The sequence below is a fragment of the Pituophis catenifer genome, unplaced genomic scaffold (genome assembly GCF_029215685.1).
Source record: "Pituophis catenifer annectens isolate HBS135680 unplaced genomic scaffold, rPitCat1.0.hap2 SCAF_11, whole genome shotgun sequence".
NCBI classification, from domain to species: Eukaryota; Metazoa; Chordata; class Lepidosauria; order Squamata; family Colubridae; genus Pituophis; species Pituophis catenifer.
Window position 1 is genome coordinate 27,374,229 of NW_027256891.1, and position 27,346 is coordinate 27,401,574.

The 27,346-nt window shown below is 50.5% G+C and overlaps 2 protein-coding genes across 2 annotated transcripts in view; one reads left to right on the plus strand and one right to left on the minus strand.

The window, feature by feature from the left end:
- Positions 1–18: 18 nt before the first annotated feature.
- On the minus strand, positions 19–19,704 carry WDR44 (WD repeat domain 44). Its single transcript, XM_070951892.1, is given in 21 exon segments — positions 19–1,163; positions 2,184–2,315; positions 2,791–2,918; positions 3,102–3,217; positions 4,350–4,451; positions 4,616–4,807; positions 5,066–5,188; positions 6,261–6,374; positions 6,786–6,850; positions 6,963–7,101; positions 7,201–7,352; positions 7,831–7,937; positions 8,728–8,811; positions 9,117–9,253; positions 9,557–9,652; positions 11,019–11,149; positions 11,236–11,422; positions 11,424–11,891; positions 13,756–13,833; positions 14,422–14,458; positions 19,591–19,704. Coding segments are annotated over 21 exon segments (2,763 nt in total). The 5' UTR covers positions 19,671–19,704; the 3' UTR covers positions 19–1,068.
- Positions 19,705–21,828: 2,124 nt separating this feature from the next.
- LOC139322684 (kelch-like protein 13) overlaps positions 21,829–27,346 on the plus strand; it is a 35,427-nt gene continuing 29,909 nt past the window's right edge. Inside the window, exon 1 of the mRNA XM_070951870.1 lies at positions 21,829–21,910. The gene's annotated coding sequence lies outside the window, so the exon portion shown is untranslated. The remainder of the gene's footprint in view (positions 21,911–27,346) is intronic.

The following is a 27,346-nucleotide window of genomic DNA, read 5'->3' on the forward strand; positions in this document are numbered from 1 at the left end:
AAAATACAAACACCAACATTTCTCAGTGTGACCCATTTTTAATAACACATCCTTTGTTTTCTTAAGCAGCTGCCACCCTCAACAACCTTTCTTGCGGGTTTCACCCCTGCGAAAGGGTTGCGTCATTGGTTACTGTTTTACAAATATTTACAAAGCCTTTTAAATTCAGTTTTTAACTCTAAACAAGGATAACAAAACAAAACAAAACAAAAAACTTAAAACTACAATATTTTTAAAAATATGTAAACAGTTTTATTTTACATCGTTTGTAAAATATAAGAATTGTTCCTAATGCAGCTTAAGTTGCTTTAAAGTGAGCGTAGTATCCCTGTGCCTGGGATTAAGGAATGAGAAACTCTCTTCGTAGAAATATTGTGCTCCAGTGTGCAAAAAAGGGAACAGAACAGAATCGAGTGCACAACAGTGAGAAGATCACAGAAGTCCACGTTATAAAACACCGAAACGAGGTTGCCGCTAATCCATCTGCGGGGTTATGATTTGAAAGGAGGATCAATCTCACGGAACTTAAAAGGTCTGGCCAGAAATGCAGCTCGGTTACGGGAAATTAAAAAATAGATCCGCTTTTGCAGGGGGCAGGATTCTGGGGGCAGAGGGGGCATCGACTTTGTGCAATTGCAAAGAATCGGGCGCCACTGAATCAACTATATTTTCACCTGTGCAAAACCGTTCCTGGGTGACCCCCGAAAGGAACATCTCTGCGCGTGGATATCTCACTGTACTTTTTGTGCAGGATTATTCTGCATCCGGGGCATTACGAAGCAGCAGAATTATTTGGAAATCGCAAAGGCTCATTTTTCTCGTTTTGAGCAAGGCTGCTGGCCGCTCTTCCCTTTCTAATCTAAAAAGCAGTGGGGAAGGGGCGTTACGGGGGGGAGGGGAGAGAGAGAGAGAGACGCTGCTTTTTTGGGAGCTCGAAGTGCAGCAGCCTTAAACGAAGGAATTTAACGATAAGACAACCTCCAGCGCCAGATTATACGCCGCGTCACCAAGCACAAGATTCACACCCGGGTACCATGATCGCCAGGCTACGGAGTTACTGGCGACTTTTCAAGAGAGGTTTTTCTTTTTGTTGATAAAGACTTTGATGGCTCCAGTGAAATCGGCCGAGAGAAGCACCTCGGTGTGGTCTGCCTTCAAGGCTCCTGAAAAGACAGAAGCCGCGGTTTTAGAAAAGAGGAAGGGAGGGGGGCGCTTGCAAAAGACCCTCATTCGGAAGCCTCTACCCCAGTGTTTCTCAACCTTGGCGGCTGGATGATGTGTGGACTTCAACTCCCAGAATTCCCCAGCCAGCAGAGCTTCTGGGAATTGCTGAATTCTGGGAGTCGAAGTCCACACATCATTCAGCGGCCAAGGTTGAGAAACACTGCTCTACCCGAAATCCCTTAATTCTGCTCGGGATCAGAGACGAGGAAAAGGATTTAGGAGAGGAATCCCCCCCTTCCACAGACACTGCAAACCCAGAGAATGGAGGGGATTGTCTAAAAATTCGGGGTGTGTGTGTCTACGTGTGGCCAGGTTTTCTATTTTTCTCCCTGGATTTTGGAGAAGTATTTTGAGATTTTTGTGTTGAATTTATATTTTACCGACAAAGAAATAAAGGGAGACTAGTATAGATCTATTTAAAGCTATTTAACTCTCGTCAGCTAGCCGTACCCTTTCTGGGATTCGAACCCTGGCTACTCCCTTTATTTATTTGTCAGTAAAATATAAATTCAACACAAAAATAGTTTGTCGCGGAAGCGGCTGCCTGCAGAGGCTCCTGGATTGGGGCTGAAAAGCGAAAGCGGAAGCAGTATGCTCTGTCCCATAGTTGGGTAGACCAGGTTGCCCCGATAGACTGAGCCCACCGGGGAGGCCCTGAGCTGTGCTGGTTCTCCTCCTTCCTTTGGGGTCAGTTCCAGTCGGTGTTGAAGGGGGGTTTGGGTTCAGGCTGGGGGGTTCTTTTTGGGGTGCCACAGGACCTGGTCCTCTCCCCTGCCTTGTTTAACATCTCCTGCCCCAGCAGCTAGGAGAGGAGATCAGAAGCTGCAGGGGCTAAAAAAACTGGGGCTCAGTGGCCCTTGTGGGCCCAGATTGTGTTTGTGGGAGCCTCTTCAGGGACTGGGAAGTTGGGGGAAGCTGGAGGAGACCCCAGGCCAGAGAAGGCCACCCTGGACACCTACCAGAAGGAATGGGGTCTGCAGCCTCTGAATCTTCGCTTTTGGTTTCTCCTGGGGGCTTCTCAGCTGTTTCGGAGGAGACCATCAGGCCAGGGTTCGGGGCGAAAATGGCGGAGGTGACCACAGCGTTGTGCGCTAGAAAGAGAAGGAAGCTCGTGAGGCGTATTCTCTGAGGGAAAGCAGGAGAAGAGAGAGAGAGGGTTCTTCCTGCCCAATTGTGCCGTGCGCAGACCAGATCCAAGGTAAGAGGTTTCGGCTGTGTTATTCTTCTGTACGGGGATTTTATTCTGTATTATATCCTCTGGGAAAGCTTTTGACCTTGAGGGCAACTCAAGAGGCGTTTTAAGTGACTATTTAGCTTCTCCAGAAAATTCACAAACATACGGAATAACACTGCAGAGCCTCTTTTCCCAAATATGCCCCCTCTCCCCCCACCAGCTGGTTCCACCTCTGGATTTTACAAGCCGATAGTTGAAACCTGTTTCTTGAGGCTCCTGGACACTCATCGGCCAGCTGCCTCCCGCTGCCCTAGACCAACACCCAGGACACCTAAAACCCACTCTCTTCAGAGCGATTTCAGGGGCCTGAGGGGTGGGCACCTCTGCTTTACCTTTGACCCCCTCCCAGAAGTCATTGCGATCTCTCCTGACGGAGGAGAATTTGCTCAAGTCGTGGTAGGTGCTCCAGATGTAGACGTACTTGTCTTCCGAGCCGCTGACGATGTAGGTGAAGTCGTGGCTGGAGAGGGAGAGAGGAGCCCCCTTTCGCTTCCAGATCAGGTTCACCTATCCGAACCGCCCCCCCCTCAGGGGAAGCCCTGTCAAGGTGAGCAGGTCCCGAGCTCCGAATTTAGGACATGTCTGTCCTGCCCTTCAGCCGGGAGCTCTGAGCCTCCTTTTCTTCCTGGTCCCTCTCCCTCACCTGAAGCTGGCTTTGATCTGGCTGCTGCTGTTGACGTAGCCCTTGTACTTCATGGAAAGGGACAGGTCCCGCAGGTCGTAGAGCCTGATGCGCGAATCGTTAGAGGTTACCAGGATCTAGTGAGGCAAGGAGGTGCTTTCGTTCAAGGGCTGGCCTCTTTTGACCCTGAGTGGCAGATGCTCTCCTGTGCCTCCCCCGGGATTAGCTGTCCATTCTGCTGCTTGCTTCGCACTGCAACTTTTGCCAGCTTGACATCGGCGACGGTGGGAGCGGGAAGAGATTGGAATGAGGGGGATCCAGGGGGCGCTGGGCTTGGCCCTGACTGCGAGGAGCACCCGTCAAGCACGAGGTCCGCAAAAGGCACGCGGGCGGAGATGGGAAAGGCGCGAAGGCAGGGTCCCTTTTCGAAACAACCGGAGGGCTTTTAATTGGGCACTGGCCGATAGCATGGAGGGTGGGGTGGCCAGGGGAAAAGTGGGGAAGTCAATTGCATCGTTTTCGTGCCAAGCCAACAGATTCTGCCTGCTCTAATCTGTAACTGCTTTGATCTCAATATACTCTTTGGGGGGGGGGGGGGGAAATGAACCAGGAGTCTTTCTTAGCTAATTCAACAAGTGAGATGATGCCTTCAGATTGACCTGTGTTTTCAATGCTGGAATGTGTGTCCTCAGATTTATGGCCCAAATTCCTTTGGGAAGTCATGGGCTTTGGTGACTCCCGCTGGTGGCGGTGGGCATATGAGCTGAAATGTGGGCATATGGGCCTGGGCAACTGCATGTGAAGCCCCCCAATCCCCAAGAGGTCAGTGGGCACGCGAAATTGGCAAACGGGCCGTTTTCAGCCTCCACAGGGCTGCCGGGGAGGGGCGGGAGAGGCCGTTTTCACCCTCCCCAGACTCCTAAAGAGGCTCTGGAGGCTTGGGACAGCAAAAAACGGGCCTTCCGGTCCCACTGGAAGTTGGCAAACAGGCCGTTTCTGGCCTCCGGAGGGCCTCCAGAGAGGGGGTGGAACAGGCTGTTTTCGCCCTCCCCAGACTCCTAGAAAGGCTCTGGAGCCAGGTGAGAGAGAGAAAAACGGACCTACTGGGCCATCACGTGCCAGGAATGGGGTGGGGTGGGGGTGTTTGTGAGCGCATGTGCGGGGCGCATAGAATTATGGGTGTGGGCACACATGTGTGCGACCCCCCCTCCCCTGGCCTGGCACGCGATGGCAAAAAGGTTAGCCATCACTGCCCTACCCTGTCGCTACCTTGTTTTCACCCGGCAGGGGCTCGATCCCCGTGATCTTCCTCCCCACTCGATTCCGTCCTCTGGTCGACCGCACGTGGATCTGAGTATGATACTTGAGATGCTAAAGAGAAACACAGGAAAAGAAGGGAGGTTTCACGGGCGCCCCGAGATACAGAAAAGGGGCCACGGCAGACACAGAGGTGGGCCCTGCGGAGACCCCAAGGGGAAAGCCACGGGGTCAGCAGCGGCTCCCGGAGGCTGAAAGTTGGGGTCCCAGGGGCTCACCTCCGTGTCGTAGAAAATACACCGGCCGTCGTAAGTGCCAATCACGGCGTATTTGCCATTTTGGCAAAAGTTTGCAGCGGTGATCAGCTTGGTCTGTCCGTCCACCTCGTTCCAAAGGGCCACTTTTTTGTCAGGGATGTTCCAGAGCCGAAGCTTGCCGTCCAGCGAGCCGCTTAAGAAGTATCTGTCATCCTAAAAAAGGGGCCAAGACGAGCCCTTTCAACTCAGAAACCGGGATATCGACCCAGGGAGAGGCATCGGGGCAGCCTCACCTGGCAGCTGCCAGAGGACAATCCCGGGCCTGTCTGCTCAAAGGCGATGCCCGAAGTGTCCTTCCTCTGCCGTGATTGGATATGCTGGATCTCCCTCCCTCCCTCTCAGGGCGCGCAAACCCGCTTTCCGCACAAAGTAGGGAGCCCAAAATTAAAGACAGGGGCCGCCGCCACTGACCCTGGGATGGAAGGCGATGGCAGTGACAAAGTCGATGTGCTGGAAGCAGCAGAGGCACTCCCGCCGGGATATGTGCCAGAGCCGCACGGTCTTATCCATGGACGAGGAGAGCAGGAAGTAATTCTGCGGAACAGGAAGCAAACGGGGGGTTCGATTTCTGGGGTGCCCCAAACTTTATTTATGCGTTTATCAAACTTCTCCCTCAAAGGAGGAGTGGAGGACTTTTACGGCTCCGGCCAAAGAAATGCAGGAGCGAAATAAGATTTCATCTGCATGAATAACGGGTGACAGATAACTGAGGAAGGGAATATTCAAATCCGGTTTTGGAATCTCCAAATTAATCAGGGTTGGTTGGAGGTAAACCACAGAACATTTTTGATCTCTCCTCCCCCCTTGTTTGGCGAAAAGGGAGGGTGCCTGGTTAGGATTTTATGGCTGTCCAAGCTCTTTGCTGGTTATCTTCAGGAAGGAGCAGGCAATACCTAAGTGCCATTTCCCAGCACACGAGAGATCACAACTGCTTTAAAATGTACCGTATTTTTCGGAGTATAAGACGCACCTACCTTTTTTGGTGAGGAAAAGAAGAAAAAGAAATCTCCCTCTGCCTCTGAGCAATTTTGCCTCATTGCAGCAAACAGCATTTTCGTTTTCAGCATAGCTTGATTAGCACCAAGGGAAAAAAAAATTTGCTCCAGCAATTTTCCTCCTTGCAGCAAGCAGCAGAGCCCTGTGCAAAACAGCTGAGAGCAAATCAGCTGAGAGTCGGGAGGCTGATCCAATCAACTTGTGCTAATTAGGCTGTGCTGAAGCTGAAAGGAGCTGTTTTTTCTTGCTGTTTGCTCGCAAGGAGGTAACTGCTGCGAAGCAGAGGCCAAAGGGTGGGCGGGGCTACATTTGGTGTATAAGACGCAGCTAAATTTTCACCCCCTTTTAGGGGGGGAAAAAGGTGCGTCTTATACTCCAAAAAATACGGTAAACAGAATTTTATTTTTTTAATTGGCCAAGTGTGATTGGACACACAGAGAATTTGTCTTGGTGCATAAGCTCTCAGTGTACATAAAAGAAAAGATTCATTCATCAAGAATCATAAGGTACAACACTTAATGGCAGTCATAGGGTACAAACAAGCAATCAGGAAACAATATCCATATAGCAATATAAAACGTAAACAGCCAGAGGAAATGGGATCCCTTACTTTGGACCAAGACAAATCCAGGAGATCGGCTGTGTGCCCTTTGTATTTGCAGAAGGGCCGCTGCCGAAACGGTGTGCTCTTGTCATCGGGGTCCTCGTCGGTCCCGCTGCACACCTGGAAAGCAGATTTAAAAGGATGACAGGCAGCCCTCCCAACCGGGGTGACATCCCACCTCCGCTTCCTGGATGCAGGCAGGGGGAGCAGCCCCCCCCCCACCTCCAATTCCTGGTCGTTCCCACCAAGGAAAACTGATTTGAGCCCTTTAACAACTAGACGAGGAAAAGCGGTGATGCCTTTTGAAGCCATTCCTCTCTGCAACCCTGTGTTTTCTCAGCCTTGGCCACTTTTAAAGAGGCGTGGACTTCAACTCCCAGAATTCCCCAGCCAGCCTAGCCAAGCTGGCTACTGTGGGGGCTGCAAAGAGCTCTTTTCAAGGGTGAAGGAGAAACACTGAAGGATAGAAAACTCCAGGGAGGCCCCCCCCCCCCCCCCCCGCAACTTTGTAGGCACAGCCGCCCGACTCACCCCCGTATCGTTATCCGACTTGGCCGAGTTCAAACTCTCTTGAGACGGGGAGGGGGAGACGCGGCCTGGAAGGCAAGACAGGACACCAGCTGAAAGGGGCTTCTCTGAAGGACCACCCCCGCTCCCTGCTCCAGGTGAGGTCGGCTGCCCGGCTGCCCAAGCAGAAGGTGGCGTCACCTTCCGAGTTGTACTTCATCCTCATGTTGTTGAAATAATCAAACGCCGTCTTCAGCACCCAGATCCGCACGAGGTTGTCCTGGCCCGCAGAGGCCAGCAGCCGGCCGCAGTGCGAAAACTTCATGGTCCAGACGGCCCCCTGTCCGAAACGGCAGACTTGGTTTAATGAGCCCTGCGCTCAAAGGATGGCACACACACGCAAAGCCCCTCCGGCCGGACCACGGGGGCCGCAGCTCACCATGTGCTCCCCGCTGAGATCCTGCACCACTTTCACTTGCTCGAAGTCGTACGGCCCCTTGAAGCCGTGGGCGGCTTTGAATTTCACCGGGCGCGTGTAGGGCATCCCCTCGTCATCACTGGAAGACGGGTCGTCTTGATCTGTGTGGAAGACTGAGAAGAGAGGGCAGGTGAGGTTCGGAGGCCGTTCCTTCTGGGCTTCTCGCAATGACACGCTCCAGAGGTTGCCAGAAGGCCGACAAGAATGGAACCCCAAACCCTTCCACCGAAAAAAATCTCCACCCCATAAGTCTGCCTTTAAGACAGCACTTTTGGATGCAAAAAAAAAAAATGGCATGGAGATGGGCATGGAAGCTGTTCTGTGCCAAGGAGGGTTTTCCCCTGTCTTGACCCAGGAATGCCAAGGGTGGAACCCAGGGGGAGGTTGGCTTGCAAAACTAGCAGTGGGCTCTTCTGGCAACATTTCAGTCATTCCTACAGACTTTGGGTAAGATGGTCCCATCTGTGCAGCCACTGGAAGTGGTGGGGTCCGCATCACAGCGAGCAAAGGCAGCGGAGCTCATCAATTCAGCCACGCCCCCCCCTTTTAGGATTCAGAAGCCCCCTCCCTCTGAGTGCCTGCCTCACCCACCTTCGTCTCGGACGCTCTTCACTTTGTTGACGGCCCGTTCTCCGTACTCTTCAGCCAGATGCCGAGCCCTCTTGACCGATTTGCCCAAGAATTTTTTCAGCTGCGTCCTTCGAAAGACAAAGAAAAACTCTTTCGCCAACCCGTTTTCGTCAGCAAACATCTCTTGACAGGTATACTAATTTCAGAGACACCCGTGCAGCATTCCCTGCTCAGAACGTTTTATGGACGGGCTCATGGGGCAAAGCTAAATTTGGAGGGATTCGGACTGAAAACCTTGACGTCCGGCTTCTCTGCGCCATGGGACGAGTCCGTGATTGCTTTGAAACCCTGGCCTGTTCGGCTGTTTTGGAAAATGTGGTGTGTGCAGGGAGGGGGAGGCAGGGTTTGGGGAGAGCTCTAGTGGTAGGTCAGACAGGACTCCTTGCATCCTTGAGAAAGTTGGGGGACCTTCCAAAAATCCCTTGGTAGTACAGGGGTTTAAGGCACCCTGTTATTAAGCTGGTTATTAAGACCAGCTGCCTGCAATTACTGCAGGTTCGAATCTCGCCAAGGCTCAAGGTTGACTCAGCCTTCCATCCTTTCTAAGGTAGGTAAATTGAGGACCCAGATTGTGGGGGCAATAAGCTGACTTTGTATAAATATACAAAAGGATGAAGGCTATTGCTTAGCGCCCTGAGTCTCCGGAGAAGGGCGGCATATAAATCAAATTAAAAAAAAAAATCCCTTGAGAAAGACGAAACGGGAGGAGCAAAACATCCCTGAAAACAGATATCCTGGCTTGCAGGCTGAAGCCATTTCGATCAGTCCTGATTTCCCCCCAAACCCCACTATAAATAAAAAGGAAAGAGCAGACACCCCTCCCCCTCACACACACACACTTCACCCTAAGAGCCTCACGTTTTCTGTTTCAAGCGGCCCCCGTCGGTGTCGCTCTGCTGCAGCTGCATTTTGTCTTCATCATCCGACTGGGCCCCGTCGTTACTGTGCAAGGCAACCAGGGAGGAAGTTCAGTGTTAGTGACCGAGGACCCAAATCTCCAGGGCATCAAAGAGGACGACTGCCCTGTAGTGTGCCAGGCTCAGCCTTTGGAGGCACAGATGGCACCAGGGGCTGCAGGAGAGACACTGCTGCGGTAAACGGTACCGGGAGCTCCGAAGAGCACCTCTGGGGCTCAGGCGCCTCCTTGCAGCCTCATTTACGCTTGGGGGGCAGCTGCTGAGTGGCGCAAGCAAGAGAAATGGGCAGGTCTCAGAAGTGGCGTGAGAGCCCCGCGCTGGGCTCCGTACCTGACGTATTCCTTCGTCCGCCGCATGATATGCAACGTCAGGGGATTGATGCCCGTGGGCAGCTTCTCCTCCGCCAAGCTCAGGGGTATCTCCTCGCCCGTGTCCAGGTTCTTGATCATGACGCTGGCCAGGATCTCCTACAGGGAAGGGCGGGAGAGACAGCGGTGAGCTTCATCTTTTTGGATCCTTCCAGGCTGGCAGTCGAGGGCCAGAGACGGAGTCGGCTCAAGATGCATCGAAGGTGCAAACCGGAGGGGCCACTTTGCAGGGGAAGGGCCCCTTCTTCTGCAACCACAAAGAGCCGCTCTCGTTTGCCTAGAGGGGCTCCCAGCTGCTCGGATGACAAACCTCCCAATGGGACACAGCTCTGCAGGAAGCACGGCTGGAAAGAGCTTTGCCTGAAGTTCAGCACCAGCCACCTCCACTCCGCAAAGGCCTACCTCGTCTGTGAGTTCTCGGCCCGAGTTCGATCTGGGTCTCTGGGGTCCGATCACTTCACTTAACACCACCTGACCGTCTGCCGATTTCCCGTTCTCCTGCAACGACAGGAGGCGTGTGAAATGCAAATCAGAAAGAGGCGGAAGACCCCCAGCCCACCCGTCCTGCGGTGCTGCAAACAGGTTGGGGGCAGATCCCAGACTAGAAAACTAGAAAAGGGGCTTCCCTTTTGATGCTTGGGATATGATGGCTACCTATTTTTGCAACCCTTGCTGGGGAGTGAGCACCCTGACCAGATTACAGATTATTAATTAGAGTTGGAAGGGACCTTGTAGGTCATCTAGTCCAACCCTCCACCCAAGCAGGAGACCCCACACCATTTCTGACAAATGGCAGCCCAGTCTCTTCTTGAAAGCCTCCAGTGATGAAGCTCCCACAACTTCTGAAGGCAACTTCTGTTCCATGGGTTGATTGCTCTCACAGTCAGAAAATTCCTCCTTATTTCCAGGTTGAATCTCTCCTTGGTCAGCTTCCATCCATTATTCCTTCTCTGGCCTTCGGGTGCTTTGGAAAACAGCTTGACCCCCTTCCTCCTCTCTCTGGCAGCCCCTCAAATATTGGAAGATGCTCTCCTGTCTCCCCCGGTCCTTCTCTTCACTAGACTAGCCATGTCCAGTTCCTGCAACCGTTTGTCGTACGATTTATCCTCCAGTCCCCTCATCATCCTGGTTGCTCTTCTCTGCAGTCTTTCTAGAGCAGGGGTCTGCAACCTTCAACACTGAAAGAGCCATTTGGACCCGTTTCCCACAGAAAAGAAAACACCGGGAGCCACAAAACCCTTTCCGTGCCTGACTATTTCTTGAGCGACCACAAAACAAGCATATGTAATCGAATTAAACGTTCTGTTTTCTTCTGAAACTTTTCTTTTCTTGGATTTATCCATGGTTGGCCTACTGGAGGGTTGAAAAGCTCAATAAATCGTGCACCGGCAGGTGTCGCACATTGGCGGTTGTGACGCATATTTTGAGTGACAGGGAGCCACAGCAGAGGGTGAAAGAGCCACATGCGGCTCCAGAGCCGCAGGTTGCTGACCCGTTCTAGAGTCTCAACCACCTGACCTCTGACCTGAGAGAGAGCATGTACAGGACTGCAAGACATGACTCTAGATTAGGACCCTGGGGGGGAGGAGGGGGGAGAGAGACCAAGCATGCTGGCCTTCTCACCTCCCTGCCAATCAAATGCAGCCTTTTCCAAACAGCAGCTTCAGCTAGACTGTGGCCAGTTTTTCTCTCTGGAATGCCGGCTTTGTACATGCAAAGAACATCTAATGTTTTTTAAGAGCCCCCCCCCTCCCCTGGGTGTTTGGCGACCTCTCCTAAGCCCACTCTCTGAGGCTGCAGCACATCCGTTTTCCTCAATCCCAACCAGTGTGCTCTGGCCAACCTCCACTCCCCATTTGCTCACCTGAGCGGTCACCACTTTGTCGCCGCTGGTGGCGCTCGCCAAGTCCAGGGAAGGCTGAGAGTCTTTGGCCATGGAATCCAGGGAGGTGTTGGGCGAGAGGAGGCCACCCAGGGAAAAAGGCTCCCGAGGAACTACGGAAGAAACATGGGAGTTGAAAGGGGGGCCGGAGCGACAGGGACCCCTCAGGGAGGATTTGGCTAAGAAAATAAAGACTTGCCTTCCAGGCCGGGAATCTTGCCGGTCTCGATTTCCGAGTCGCTCTTTTTCTTCCTCGGTGGGGGGGCCGGACGGGCAGGGGGTGGTGGCCTGGGGGGCGGGAGTGCCACGGGAGGTGGGGGCCGGGCAGGGCCAGACTTCTTGGTGCTGGCCACGATATCTGGCTCCATGGTCAGCTGTCGGGGGGGGTTTGGCCGGAGGCGGCTCATCGGCGGCCGAGGAGCCTTGGGGGAGTGGGGGATCCGAGGACGGTGCCTGGTCGGAGCCATCTGGCTGCTTCAGGTCGGCGGTCTGGCAGCCTTCCTCCTCCTCCGTCGGGTCTCCTCCATCTGCTTTCCGCTCTCGGCTCTTGCTAGGGCTTCCTGCGGAGGTGACCGCGTCTTCCCCTCTGAGGTGATCTGCTCCCTCCTTGCTGGAAGGCGGTGAGGCCTCCTCCTGGGATGCCACCCCGTTGGCCAGGCCCTCAGGGGCTTCGTGGGGCCCTTGCGGAGTGGCTTCCGCGATGAAGAGTTCGGGAATGTGGTGGTGGAGATCTGCTCCCGAGATCCAAGTGTTTGATTGAGACGAGGGGTTGGTCAGTTCCTTTTCGGGAGGGGCCAAGGGGTCATCCTCAAGCCGGTGGGCTTTCTGGCTTTCTTCTATGATGTTGTCAATGATCTAAAGAGCAAATAAAGGCGTAGCTGCAATTAGACCAGAGTTACCGTATTTTTCGGAGTATAAGACGCACCTATCTTTTGTTGGTGAGGAAAACAGGAAAAAGAAATCTCCCTCTGCCTCTGAGCAATTTTGCCTCCTTGCAGCAAACAGCCTGCTTTACTTTCATTTTTGTTTTCAGCATAGCTTGATTAGCAGCAAGGGAAAAAAAAAACCTGCTCCAGCAATTTACCTCCTTGCAGCAAGTAGCAGAGCTCTGCGCAAAACAGCTGAGAGCAAATCAGCTGAGAGTCGGGAGGCCCATCCAATCAACGTGTGCTAATTAGGCTGTGCTGAAGCTGAAAGGAGCTGTTTTTTTCTTGCTGTTTGCTTGCAAGGAGGTAACTGCTGGGAGGCAGAGGCCAAAGGGTGGGGGCCGGTGGGTGGGCAGGGCTACATTCGGTGTATAAGATGCACTTAAATTTTCATCCCCTTTTAGGAGGGAAAAAGGTGTGTCTTATACTCTGAAAAATATGGTAGCTTAATAACCACTGGGGGGAAAAAAAAGAATGTATAATCCAACCTGTCACATGGGCAGTCCATTTTATCATCATGATTTAGGATGATAATGAGCAGGCTCTAAAATGGCTGTAAGCTGAGGGCTACTTGCGTTGGCTTATAGCAAAGGACTCCAAACTTGCCAACTTTAAGACTTGTGGACTTCAACTCCCAGAATTCCTCAGCTAGCTGGCTAGGGAATTCTGGGAGTTGAAGTCCACAAGTCTTAAAAGCTGCCAAGTTTGGAGAGTCCTAGCATTGGATTTAACCTTGAAAGAAACCGATTATCACGAAGATCCAGTATTGGGGGAAATACAGGAACTTTTCTCTAAATCAGGGGTCTGCAACCTTAAATACTCAAAGAGCCATTTGGACCCGTTTCCCACAGAAAACCAAAAAATCCTTTTCACATATCTCTCTCTCCCCTCCCTCCCTCTCTCCTTCTCTCTCTGTATCTCTCTCTCTCTCTCCCCCTCTCTCTGTATCTCTCTGTCTCTGCCCTGGCTGCTTCTCCATCCCCCACTGTCGCCCTTACCTTCTCAGGCCAGGTGAGGAGTGACTGGGAGGGGAGGGCGAGGGGTGGGGCCAGCCAGTGGTGAGATCACCTGACAGGGAGCCACAGCAGAGGGTCCAAAGAGCCACATGCGGCTCCGGAGCCGCAGGTTGCTGACCCCTGCTCTAAATAGAGCAAATTGTCTTTTTAAAAAACAAATAACCCAAGAGGCACAGTAAGCATAGCCACCGCAGGCTGCAGTCCCTGCTAGCTTTGATCTTGTCACAGGTAAGCAGAATCAGAGCTGTTTGGGACTTGGATGGGGACCACCCTGAAAATGCAGGAGCGCAACGCACCCTTGCTCTAATTCTTTGCTGCTGTTATGCTTGTGTTTTATTCTGCCGATTCCGTTTTGAATGAGGGGCCTCAGGTTTACCTGTCAATATTTATAGGGGAATAATACAGGCACAAAAAGCACAGGCTGCAAACGACGCACTCTGGAGACGTTAAAATCCGAAGAAATCTTGAGCGTTAACAACTGTGCATTGCATAACATCAGCAGCGTAATGATTTTGATCTCCGTACCCATTTCGCAGGCCTCAAAATAAGACACAGATTTAGTCTCCCTAAACACAACCCCCCTTTTTAATCTTTTCTCTCTCTAGCACATCCTATCCTGGAAAAAAAAGATACCGTAAAACTAAAGCACTTCAATCTTGAGGATTAAGAGGTGGTGAAAGCGAGACAGAGCTTTCCCATAAGTTGCTTACGAGAAAAGCCACCCAACAGCACATTTGTCATCCTTTCACTGCCAGTTTTAAGTCGTGTAGAACAAACCTTTTTGGGGTCATCTTGCTTGATGTCCATGTCTTTCCCTCCTTCATGCTCTTCCACCAGAGAACCTCCGTCCGGCTCCTGGAAAACAGGATCGCAGGTAATCAGCCTCGCCATATGAAGGTGGAAGAGTCCAGCGGTTGGGCTTCCACAGGCGAGTGGGAACTGTTGCCTCCGGCCAGATGGAAGGACGAGTTGGAGAAAACTGACCTTGATAATGCTGATATCCAGTGGCAACTAAAATACCTTGGCACTGGCCAGCATTTTCTCACAAAGTTAAGAGCAGCGTCGTGTCTGGGATCCAAGGGCAGATAAGAACGGCGGCACTATAAACGTCTTTCTTAATCTTGGCCGCTTTGCGTCAGGTGGACTTCAACTCCCAGAATTCCCCAGCCAGCATGATGGCTGGGGATTTCTGGGAGTTGAAGTCCACTGGTCTTAAAGCTGGCAACATCGAAGGGAGAGACAACACCCTCGCCCAGCTCTTTTCTCTCTCCATCCCCCCCACATCCCCAGTCAGCAGGCTAGAGGGCATGAATTATATATGCTTTAAGAGAGGGAAGCCCAGGCGTTGCCCTGCCTAGCTAGGTGCTGCAGTTCCTGAGGCCTTCGAAGGGAAAGGACAGGCTTGGTCCTGCATGGCACAAATATTGACACAAAGAGACACACCTTCAGTGCTGACGTCCCCGTGACTTTCGTTGGCGACCTGGTGGAGAAAAACAAAGACACGGACCAGATAAGACCAGGAGGAGGGAACGCCCACCAGCCATTTAAGAATTCTTCTTAAAGAAGAATTCGTTCTTCAGCTCAAGGGAAACGGGCTCCTGCTTGCTCAGCCCCTCTGGAAGATTAATGCAGTGTCCGGTCCATGACATGCCCTCTGTGGTGACCACAAGCCCAAACGTCCCTCGTTAGTCAGTGGATTTTTTTCGGTAAGGGTTTCTCCACTTCAACCAGCTGAAATGGCAATTTCCCACTGGGCCAGTTTTGAATGCCATTTTATTTGCTTCCCTCTTTGGTCTCAAACACTGATTGTGTGAACAGAAGCCCCTGGCTTCCCCAAGTCCCCTGCTGTGTCCATCCCAGTTGGCTGTCACCTCCCAGGCTCACAGACAGAGCCGGCCCCATTGCTTCTGTTGTGGTCCACCAGCAGCCTGCGGAGCTAGCAGCGGAGTCGGACAGTGAGGAGGCTGGGGAGGAACATGGACCAGTCCTGGAGTCCAGGGAAGGCCGGGATGAGGGCTCTGCATCGGAGGCAGAGATGGGGCCAGGGCCATCTGGGAGTGATGTGCGGACTCCGGAGCCCCCAGAGTCAGACAGCAGAGAGGCAGAGGAACAGGAGGAGCCTGTTCTCAGTGTGCGCATGCGCAGAGCTGCCAGAAGGCAAGAGCACCTAAAGCAAAAGGGACGACTCGGGAGTAAGGCCAGGAGATGATTGGCCCCTCCCATAAGGCTTAAAAGATTAGCAAAGGCACTTGGGCTCTCTGTAGGAAAACAACATTGCTAAATCTGTTTCCAGTCGGTGTCTCGTTTCTGAACTTCATGGGGCTTTGCCAAGAAAGGCCTTTGGCAAGGTGCCAAAGAAGATAAAGGTTTGTGCTAAGCCTGAAGGACTTCTTCTGAAGGACTTGTTTTGCAATTAATTTGGACAAAGCTGGGAATGAAGTAATTCTCAGCTGTTACAATAAAACAGATTTGTTTGGGACTAAACGTGTCTTGTAATGACTAAGTGAGCCTAGGTGATAACAGCTTCCTTCCCCTGTTGGGGATAGAACGGTGTGGCCTCCGAAAGTAAAATTTCTACCTTCCTCTGCACTGCATTAAAGAGGACGCGAGACCAGGACTGACTTCTGACCGCCCAATACTGCCGGACCCAAGAGTGACCAGGCCTAATGCCATCCCAGCCTCTGGCAAGAGGCGATGTGGAATAATGCGGTGTTCTGTGAATCACGGATCTCATCTTTGGCATGGATGGATGAAGGCAAAAAGCTATTTCAGAGATTAGATTTCTCTCAGCCTCTTTGGCAAAAACAGCGGTAGGTCATAAAAGCAGCCATAAACCACCCTGGGGGTTTAATTGTGCGCAAGGAGAGGGAAGGGCTACATCTTCCTCCTTTTTTTTCCGGCAGAGAGCACAGCCAAGAGAGGGGAGTTTCTCTGAGAAACGAGGGGGAGCATTGCTGCAGAGCAAGGCAGACAAGTGAGCTGACTTCCTTGTCATCACACAAGGGAAAATCCCCTTCGTCAGATTTATTCTTCAGCTGGCTAAAACTGCAGAAATTAGCCAAGGGACTCCTTCCAAAGACAACAAGGAGGGATGCAGAACGTGCAATTGGAAAAGACACAACCTTGTTGTGAGGAAGGTTGAGCCAGAGACAGACTCAAAAGTTACCTTTTGCATCCATGCATCGGAGTAGACTTAAACCAGAGGCCCTCAATTCCTTGCTCAAGGCTGTCACCATTACACTATAAAGGCTTGTCCGACGAGGAGCTTCTTTAGCAAAACAATACAGCAGTCCAGCCTGCCCACTGTTTTACAAAGCTCTCTTCAACCAAAAACTATCTTGCAAAGGAATCATAAGAATAGTAAAACCTCATCCAACATGGCTTCTCTCTCTCTGCCCATTTCTGAATGTGGGAACATTCAAAAGCTGAATCTGCCTCCTTAACCGCATCTGTTTTTTTATGGTCCAGAGAATTTGTTCTTCAGAGACCGGCCAACTGTGAAAAAGACATCCTGAGAGCTGCTTTTCTGAGTTACAACTGCAGAGGTAGCTCCCCTAAGAAATATACACCCAGCCTGAGATTCCTTCCTCTGGACAAAGTATGAGAGCATATCTCAGCTGAAGATGGAGCCCCAATTGGACTCCATATATAGAATAGAATAACAGAGTGGGAAGGGACCTTGGAGGTCATCTAGTCCAACCCTGTTTAGGCAGGAAACCCTACACCACTTCAGACAAAGGGTTATCCAACATCTTCTTAAAAACCTCCAGTGTTGGAGCATTCATTGCATAAATGAACCCTATTTCTATGGGAGCTTAAGATGCTTTATAAAGTGACGGCCACAAAGAGCCTTGCCCCTCAAGCTCATGATATCATCCGTGATTTTACCCTGTTTTCCTGAAAATAAGACCTCCCCTGATAAGAAGCCCAATTGGGCTTTTGAGCACATGCGCTTATAAGCCCCCCCCCCCCGAAAATAAGACCTCCCCGAAAATAAAGCCAAGTGCTTATTTCGAGGTTCAAAAAAATATGAGACAGGGTCTTATTTTCGAGGAAACACACTATCATTCAGAATTGTAAAGCCAGGGAAGCATGTGTCACGCAAGGGCCATGCATTCGTTCATCCAAAATGTATCCCACCTATTCCAATTAAACACTGAACTCTCTTCACAAGTGACCCATAAAGTTTCTGAATACGTTACCGTACACAAATTCAGCTTTAACAAAAGAAGCCGAAGAGTTTGAAAGAGAGGGTTAAACTGAAGTTACAAGCTATACACCATAAACACACTCCGACATTTTGTAAAACAGTGCTTTCAAGAAAAAAAAAACCCAAGTCTTTTGTTTGTTTTTTGCACCAATGTAGAACCTCCTTCACAAGATCGCAGAAAGGTGGAAATGCTTTCTCGTGTCCTTCCTTTTTCTCTTTGTGCTGTTGGTTTGGATGAGAGAGAAAGAGAGAGAGAGACGTGGCCAGAAATGAGTGGGGCGACTTCTAGAAGGAAGGCAATCAGCAACGCATTAGGTTACAGGTTCCGAAGTCTAAGATAAGGGAAGTCTCGCGAAAGAACCAGCCAGAGCAAAATTGCTTGCAGTTTTTAAAGAAAGGTGCATTTAGCTGCTGCTCTAATTTGGTTGAAGAGCTCTTTGAGAGAGAGAAAACCGCTGACTTCAAATGTGGTTCATGAAAGCAAATATGAATCATCCCTCATCTCCTGCACCCTGGAATTGTTGAGGCTGAAAGCAACAATTGTGTATGGAAGAGGCTTATTCAGCACCTATTCAGCACCATGGGACTTTCCTTTGGACAAGGGCCCGTCTCTGAGCTACCCACATGGGACTTTCCTTTGACAGTCTGGTGATAGAGAAGGGTCCATCTCTGAGCTACCCATAGCTACTCCCTCCACGACTCTTCCAGCAGCAGAGAAAGACTAATTCACTCATCCAAGTCAGGTGACGTGAAGTGTTAATACCACTTTATAATGCCTTGGTAAGGCCACACTTGGAATATTGCATTCAGTTTTGGTCGCCACAATGTAAAAAAGATGTGGAGACTCTAGAAAGAGTGCAGAGAAGAGCAACAAAGAGGATTAGGGGACTGGAGGTTAAAACATATGAGGAACGGTTGCAGGAACTGAGTATTTCTAGTCTTATGAAAAGAAGGACTAGGGGAGACATGATAGCAGTCTTCCAATATCTCAGGGGTTGACACAAAGAAGAGGGAGTCAAGCTATTCTCCAAAGCACCTGAGGGCAGGACAAGAAGCAACGAATCAGGCCTGCCGCAGCCATCTTTCCATGTCTCAGGTTGCCACCCAGTGTGGGAGGGGGGGCAGTCTGGAATGTCAGACGAGACAACAGCAGACCATCCTGTGGGAACCAAGATCATCTCAACAGGTGCTGGCCAGAGACGGAGGGGGATTGCCGAGGAGATGCCAGAACACCTAATTGGACAATATGACCTGTGACCACAAGAGAGGGAGTTATCTTTTCTTTTAACTATATGGAAATATTTAGGGCTGGTTTTATTTCCATCCGTGCAGATATGATGTACTCAATAAAACAGTCCTTGGAGAAAGCCGAAAGTCTCGGAGTGCCGGCTCCTTTCGCGGAGGGAGCTTTGGGGAGGCTGCTGCCAAGTTGGACCCCGAAGGAGAAACAGGGGGAGGGGGCAGAATATCAGTGTGAGCATTCCCCCCCCCCCGGTTTTGAGAGAGGCCAAGAAGAGACGGCCAAGGGCAGCCACAGGTTGAGACCCCCTTGGCAGAGGTGGGGCGGGGGTCAGATGGGGGTGCTACAGATGTGGAGGGTCAGGTGGGCCTGCCAAAGAGGGGGTGTGTGATATGGGGGGGGTACCAAAGATGCAGGAGGTGCCAAAGATGCAGGGGGACGGGACATGAGGGGTGATATGGGGGATGCCAAAGACAGGGTGGTGGTGGCAAAGATGCGGGGGGAGGACGACACATGAGGGGTGATATGGGGGATGTTAAAGATGCGGGGGGGGGAATACATGAGGGGTGATATGGGGGGGTACCAAAGATGCGGGTGGTGCCAAAGATATGGGGGGTCAGATGAGGGGATGCCAAAGATGGGGTGGTGGTGGCAAAGATGCGGGGGGGGGGGGGACGACACATGAGGGGTGATATGGGGGATGTTAAAGATGCGGGGGGGGGGGAATACATGAGGGGTGATATGGGGGGGTACCAAAGATGCGGGTGGTGCCAAAGATATGGGGGGGGTCAGATGAGGGGATGCCAAAGATGGGGTGGTGGTGGCAAAGATGGGGGTGATATGGGGGATGCCAAAGATGCGGGGGGGTCAGATGGGGGGTGCCAATGTTGGAGGAGGCCCCGACCTGCCCCCACCCTTTGCCCGGGGAGGGGTCTCACGGGGGGGGAGGGGCTGCCTTGGGAGATCCAGGAGAGAACCAATAGGAAAGGGGCAGAAAGGGGACCGGGGGGGGGATGGGTGAGAGGCGAGGAGATTCGGGGCCAGGAAAGCTAATAGGAGCCTGTGGGGGGAGAGAGCCGGGAGAGCCTCCCTCCCCCAATTCCTCGAGACTTCCAGGCTCAGCCCCCCCACCCACCCCCCCACCCCCTCCGGGCGGACTCACGCCAAGGGGCTCCCGCCGTGCTGGGCGACGTCCTCGGAGGCGTCGTAGAAGAGCTCCTCGGTATCCGAGTCGGACGCCATGGCGGCGGCGGCGGCGCCGTCGGGGCAGCAGCGGCGGTGGAGCAGCGGAGCGGGCTGGGCCGCGCGGAACTCTCGCGAGACTTTCCCCCGGGAGGGGGGCGTGGCCGGAACCAGCTGGGCAGGCGGAAGGCGGAAGCGCCCCGCCCACTTCCGGGTGTGTGTGTGTGTCAGGGAGAGTCCGGAAAAGCCGGCCGGCGGGGCTCGGGTGCCGCTTGCCGCTCTTGCCCAGGCGGGAACTCGGTGGCCGTCGAACCGGGGTGGGAATTGCTGTCCCGATGTGACGCTCAACAGACTTGAATGCGTCTCGAGGGAATTCAAAAGCGAATGGAAGAAATTGAGCTCAGGTCTTGGTGGCCAAGAGGCATCATCTACTCTGGTCTCCCTTGAATTCCCCCGATTCCCTTGAGTTTTCCCATGACCTCAGGCTCTCCCGCTTGAGCAGGGGGGTGGGCTAGATGGCCTCCAAGGTCCCTTCCAGGTCTATTCCGATGGACTGATTTGAATTGTCCACCTCTTTTAACTCTCATATTTTTGTATCTTATCTATCTATCTATCCTATCATCTACAGTATCTATCTGCCTATCTATCAATATCTGTATCTATATCTATCTATATCATCTACAGCAATGTTTCTCAACCTTTGTAGCTTGAAGATGGATGGACTTCAACTCCCAGAATCCCCCAGCCAGCAGCGCTGGCTGGGAGATTCTGGGAGTTGAAGTCCACCCATCTTCAAGCTTCCAAGGTTGAGAAACACTGATCTACAGTATCTATCTACTTATCTATCTATATCTATCTATCTATCTATCTATCTATCTATCTATCTATCTATCTATCTATCCTATCATCTACAGTATCTATCTACCTATCTATATCTGTATCTATATCTATCTATGTATCTATGTATCTATGTATCTATCTATCTATCTATCTATCTATCATCTATCTATCATCTATTATTGTAATTTTCCTTTCCAAAAATCTAATACATAATCAAACAGTGTCATTTTTATAGACGTTGGATTAACAGTTCATATGATTTCCCCCCCCCTCATTTTTCCCATTCTCCAACCATTCATTGGAGGAAAAATGGGGTAGGGGGGGAGAAATGAGAAAGAGGAACAAAGGGGAGAGGGGAGAAAAAATGTTGAAGGTCAAAGTACAATCTAGACGAAAGAAAGAATGATGGAAAATAAATGGTTGAATAAGATAAAAGTTAAAATGTGTGTGAATAGATGTAAATAGTAAGGAAGGATCGCTTCGAAGTAGCTGTAGGGAAAAGTGATATGTATATAAATGTTGTGTGTTTGTGTCTTGTTTTTAATGTTTTCAAAATAAAAAAAAAACAGTTCATATGAAATCTACATGATATACATATATATACATAATCTTCAACTTCCTTATAAACATTACCTATTTTTATTTCTCTTATCTAGTATCCACCCCCCCCATTTTCCTTTTAACTCTTTTCACTCTTCCTGCTGGCCACCTGACCGCGGAAGCGTCTTCGGACAGCGCCGGCCTTTGAAAGGGAGATTTGCAGCGCCCCCTAGAGAGTCGGCAACGACTAGCGGAGTCAAATCCTTCTTTCCCTTTTCCCTTTTAATTTCTAAATTCTGAATCCCGCGATTAGACAGCGTTTGAAGTCTCCCCCTGGTTACCTTTCATTTGATTTCCCGTCAATTCTCCTCCTCTGGGGGCGTCTTTAGATTCTGCAATTCAATGAAGACTTGGCTGTTCCTAACAAATGGGCTGACTATGATTCTGGGTTTTATTACTTATTTGGGTTTTAAGGGGATTTTATTGTTGCGTGCTTTTTAACTTGTGTTCGCCGCCCTTCGGGAGAAAGGCGGCATATAAATACATGAAATAAATAAATAAATAAATAAATAAATAAATAAATAAATAAATAAATAAATAAATAAATAAATTGACTTCGAGGGAAACGTCGGGATTCGAACCCCGAACCCCCCAGTGATGCTCCTCCCTCCCTCCCTCCCTCCTCATTCCTCTTGCGGACCGCGCAGGCGCGGCGCTGCACCGGAGCTCGCCATCTTGGTGACGTAAGGGGGCGGGGCCCTGACGGAGGGGGCGGGGCTCCCGATTCCGGCCTCGGGAGGACTTTTGAAAAGCTCCCGCAGCCGCCGCCGAGCAGAGGAGCGGCTGGCGGGCGCCCTGCCTTCGGGTCGCGCCACTCCCGGGGGCCCTGGGACACGTACCGGCCGACGCGGCGGCTGCAGGTGAGGAGCGGCCGAAGGAGCACCGGGGGGGTATGTGTGTGTGTGTGGGGGGGGGGAATTGCCCGCCGTGAGGTAAAAAGGTGGGGGGGGGCGGCGGCGGCGGCTTTGTGCTCCCTCAGTGGCCGCCTGGGGGCGGGATCGCTGGCGCGGGGAGGGAGGAGCCGCGCGCGCGCAGCCTCGCTGATTGGCTGCCGGGAGCGCTGCGGCGACACCATTGGCTGGCGCGCGAGCATCGGGCGGGGTCAGAGGGCGATGTGGAGGCAGGGTGCTCGCGCGCCTCTGGCTTCGGCGCCGGGACTACAAAGCCCAGCACTCGCAGCCCAGGCGGCCTTGGCAGTTTAGGACATGTTGTCCCAACCGGCTTAAGGGTCCAGGTAGGGATTCCCCAGGGACTGGGCTTCCTTGGGGAGGGGGGGTTTGCATTAGGGGGGCTTGCGGCCGTTATAACTGATACCTTATAGGGGGGGGTCTTCGTGAGGCCTGGGGGCGGGGGAGGGGCACTGCCAGGGGGAGGAGGGACTCTGGTTCCAAGAGACTACGTGGACCATGCTGCTGGGCCGGAGTCTGAGAGCGGCTGAGAGGCAGGAACAGAAAGTTCGCCCCCTCCCCAAAATAGGCCTCAGTTTGAAGAGGGGTTTCTCAACTGAGGAGGAAGAGAAGCCCCGCAGCTGAATATGGGAAGTCCTCGACTTATGACCACAATGGAGCCCAAAATTTAGTGAGAAATTTGTTAAGCGGGTTTTGCCCCACTTTATGACTTTTCCTGCCCCGTTTGTTAAGTGAATCGCTTGCAGTTCTTCCATTGGCCACACGGTCGCTAAGCAAATCTGGCTTCCCCACTGACTTGGCTTGCCAGTAGGTCACAAAAGGGGATTGCATGACCCTGGGATGCTATGACCGTCATAAATGCAAGTCGGTTGTTCAGCGTCCAGATGTAAATCTTGTGACCATGGTGGGGGGAATGCTGCAGTGGTCGTAAGTGTGAAAAATGGTCCTAAGTCACTTTTTTAGGGCCGTTGTAACTGAATGGTCACTAAATGAACTTGTATGTCGAGGACCACCTGTATTATGGGGGCGAAGCATGCCTGTCCCTTCCCACCGACCCCAAATAAAGTTAAAACGCAACTGAGAAATCCAGTGTGGAAGGTGGTTATTCTCAAGCCTCTAGCCAGGTTTAAAAACCTTCTGTGACGGTGCAGCAAAGACAATGAATGTAAATAAACTGATGGTAATTGTAAGCAAACCTCTCAGCTGCTCCATAGGACTAAAGTCAGTTGCAAAGTTTAATTTATTTGATCCTTTGGAGAAAGGAAAAAAGGGCTTTGCTATTATTAACGAATGTTACTGTTGCCGTGACTAATTGTCTTACTTTATAATCCGTGCTCTACATTCTGGATTTGGGGTGAGGGGATTATGGCTGGGAGAATGATTTTCAAAAAGCCAGGCTGTGGGTGAATCACATATTTGATAAGAGATTTTTTGGGTTATCCAAAGGTCTGTTTTGTCTGTAAACCTTGGTTGGATTATAACTTGTATCAGGCAGTCCATTCTGGCTTGTTCAGTAAATTAAGGTCAAAACAAACTAACTTTAGCTAATGTGTTAATGGAAACTTGCTTATTCTATTAAACCAAAGTGTGTGTATAACAGAATATACCAGAATTGTGCATAGTAATTAAGCAACAAAAAGTATTAAATGGAGCTGTGGCCCTTTTGCCAAGTTCTGAAAAGTTGCTCAGCCACTTTTCTCTGCCCCCCTCCCTCTCTCCCTCCCCCCTTTCGGGGGTGGAGATAAAACTTTCTCATTCAGTCTGCACTGGGGAATGTAATTCCTTCCTGACATTCATTGCTAGTCTGTTTACCTATGGGAGGGAGGGAGGGGAGAGAGCTGCGTTTTGAACTTTCTTTCATGAGAGAAAATCTGGAGTCTTTCAAAGTCGGCTCTGGTGGCTTCTTTTGTGGCAGACTGCTCTGCTAGCCAGGATCGACATCCTTACAGAGTTTTCACACACACACACGCCTACCTTATCACAGTTGGGCGCTACATGCAATCACAAATAAAGTAAATAAGGCAAGTAAATAAAATACATACATAGGATAAGTAAGTATAAAAGCAGTTGCCAAAGGCAGATAATGAAATGAACAAACACACACTATCGAAATGAAAACAGAAAAAGAAGATTCTGTTTTGCTAACTCATTATGAGCACCAGCGTCTTCCTGATTTTACATGCTGTCCCACAGAATGTTGCCTCAGGGTCTGTTATGTAGGAATCTTGCCAGGCAATAGAAATGCACGGGTGACCTGGAAAATCTACTAGCAAGGGTGTGCTATAAATGCTGCGTACATGGCTGTAATATTGGCGAATCAGAAGTACGTACCTCTGCCCCTTCTCCAGGAGGGCCCAATCGTTCTGAATGGGGGGAGGGATTAAGTATCTCCCTCCTAGGGCTGGCTAAGGGAAAGGCCCCAACTTTGTCAAACTGAAAGCTTTTCTATGACCCACATAAACCAGTTATGTAAGGTCCTAGCAAATACCATCAAAGCATAGGAATTGTGTAAAGGGAACTTCTTAGAGGTAGTGGACACCAGCACCACAAGCGGGCTTTTAACATTTAAGAGGAAAGAGTAGGCTTGTGGTTCATTACAGATGATGACGGTATTGTCTTATGATTGCTCAGTATATTTGGTAGATTCCATAGTGCAGTAATTTCTTAGAATCACCCTTCCTTCTCCTCCTCCTCCCCCTTCTGAAGCAGAAGACTTGTGCAATTAAAAGACTTTTTCTTTTTTGGAAGAGAGAATTTTTTTTTTCTGGTGGTATTGCACTGCCAGTTTCTGAGTGGGCACAGGTGTTTGGGGCCCAGGAGGAAGACTCAAATATAGGTCTTTTTTGGCATCCCAGCAACACAGAGCATTTCTGCTAGAGCTGATGCTTGCTGGCTTGTAGATCTTCTACAGCCAGAAATAAGAGCTTAAATGTTCAAGTGCTAGTGTGAAGTGATCCTAGAATGTAATAGTGGGAAGGGAACAGCTACTCCAACCTCTGCCCAGCACAGCTGATAAGGTGACAGAATCTGGATGAGTTTTCTGGTCTGGTCTGGGCGGTCAGTGCTGCGCTGGGCCACTCTTAGGCATCCAGCTGTAAGATCCTTGCACGGATAATTGTGCCTTGTACGAGCAGGGAGAGGTTCTGCACATTGTACAGCCAGCTCTCCCATCCTGGTGTTTCAGAGGTACCACACTGGGAGCAAAGGCCAGCAGAGTGGCGCTCGGAGGTTCTGAAGGTGGCAGCAGAGAATTCCTTTCGTCCTGTCTTGCTGGCATCCTTCACTGCTTGCTACATGCGGCTCCTTTGAGGTGCAGGAGGCCATCTATATTGTTCCTTTTAAAATGAGGGATGGTAAATCAATTGGCGGGCATCCCCTTACAAGCGGTAAGCACGCTTGGAGGAATGAGTTACAGCCTGAAATAAGGGGCTAGCAGTTTCCTGTGGATTTCAGTGGAGACTCACATCTCTTGCGCTGTTGTTTTTGGTGCGTTTATTGCCGTCGGCAGGACAGCAGGATTGGGAATGAGAAGGCGAGGTGCCCAAAAGATGAAATATGGGGCTTAAGCCCCGTTTTGTGATTCTGTGAGTTCTGCCTCTCTTTTCTTCCTGAATCCCTTGCAGGGTCAAATCATTTCTCTTACGAAAGCTGCTTGACTGGGAAAACATAACCAATGTATATACATAATGCATACTGCTGTGCGATATTTTAGGATTGCATGTCTGGATGCCTAGCCAGCTTGTTCAGTCCTTATTTTGGAAGTACGTATATGGAAGCATTGTTTATGGTAGAGTCTATTCCTCAGGGGTCTTTCCTGCAAAATCTGTTACCTTTTGCGAGACAGCTATGTTTTTAGCTGCAATAGATTTCTCTGGATAGTTTCCTCCCCTGTATGCAGTGCTTCCAGCACTAAAGGGGTGTCTTTAATTGGCACACAGGCCGGCTTCTGTTGCTGTGAGGCAGCTTGGGAGCTGGGCTTGTAACACAGCCCATAAACAGTTAGGGAAAAGGTAGAATTATGTTTGGAGCTGGAAATGTTTGTTTGGGGCCAAGGGGAGGATTTCCTCTCTAGCCAAATAACTAGTCAGTATTGGAGGCAGTGGGTGGGTATTAGTGTTGTACCTGAGCAAAGAAAAGCTGGCTGTTGGTTGGCATTAAGCTGTGCATCTGGCAATGGTAAAACATCGTTACTCCAAAGCCTGTAATAATAATCTTCTGTCTTGGCCTGAAGCTAGCTAGACTTGGGTAAAATCCTGTGCTCGTCTTTCTCTCTTCCTCTGTGGATCTTTTCCTAGTAGAAAAGATGATCTTTTGTGCCTGGACTCAGTCTAATACCTGATTTTGCAGATGGTGTGTTCTTGGGCGCCTTATTAAGATGCTTGCAAGTTCGGAGCTCAAAAATCTAAATTACGCCAGCCTGTTCTGATTAGGAGGAACAATTACAGCCAAACTATAAAGGACCCATTCCTGTCCTGATTGCAAGAAGAGCCTTTGTTGTGAGAAATTAATGAATCAGCCACATGTTTGCATTTTTAAAATACTGCTCTGTGTGTGTGTGTGTGTGTGTGTGTGTGTCTTTAGGCCATGATCTGGTAGCCTACTGATTCTTTAGAAAGCCACTGAGTGTTCTTTAATGATCAGCAAATATGCATTACTCCTCTTCAGTTTTCTGGAGGGTAGAGTATTTGAGAGGGAAAGAGGGAAGAGCCTTGGTGGTGCAGCGGACTAAGTGCTGTTATGTAGCACTTAGCTGCCAGCTGCCTGCAATTACTGCGAGTTCAAATCTCACCAGGCTCAAGGTTGACTCAGCCTTCCATCCTTCCGAGGTAGGTAAATTGAGGACCCGGATTGTGGGGGCAATAAGCTGACTTTGTAGAAACACCGCTTATGGGGGGCCAAAAGCCCTAATAAGCAGGTATATACAAAAGAATGAAGGCTATTGCTATAAGTGCATTGTAAGCCGCCGTGAGTCTTCGGAGAAGGGCGGCATATGAATTGAACTAATAAATAAATAAATAAGTGTCACCAGCAGATTGTCCCTTTACTTTTTGGGAACGATGGAAGCCCAGAGCTAGAACACTGTTGGCAAACAAGGACAGCCGACTTTCACAAAACTGGACCATCCAAGGCTGCCCTGGAGTCTTTTTTCCCCCCTATTATTTGTTTCTAGTATCCCATTCTGTATAAATTAACTGTATTAAAAGGCACACCGTCACTTAGGCAAATGGAGGGTGTTTTGGCAGATCCAATGAGATTGTAGAGGCTGACATGCTGTTCTTTAGAGTGCCTGCAGCTAACTTGTTTCAGGAAGAAGTGCTTGTGAAATAATTGAAATGGCTGGCTAAAACTGTCCAGACCTGTTTTCTTTTGCCTTCACACTTGACTGTA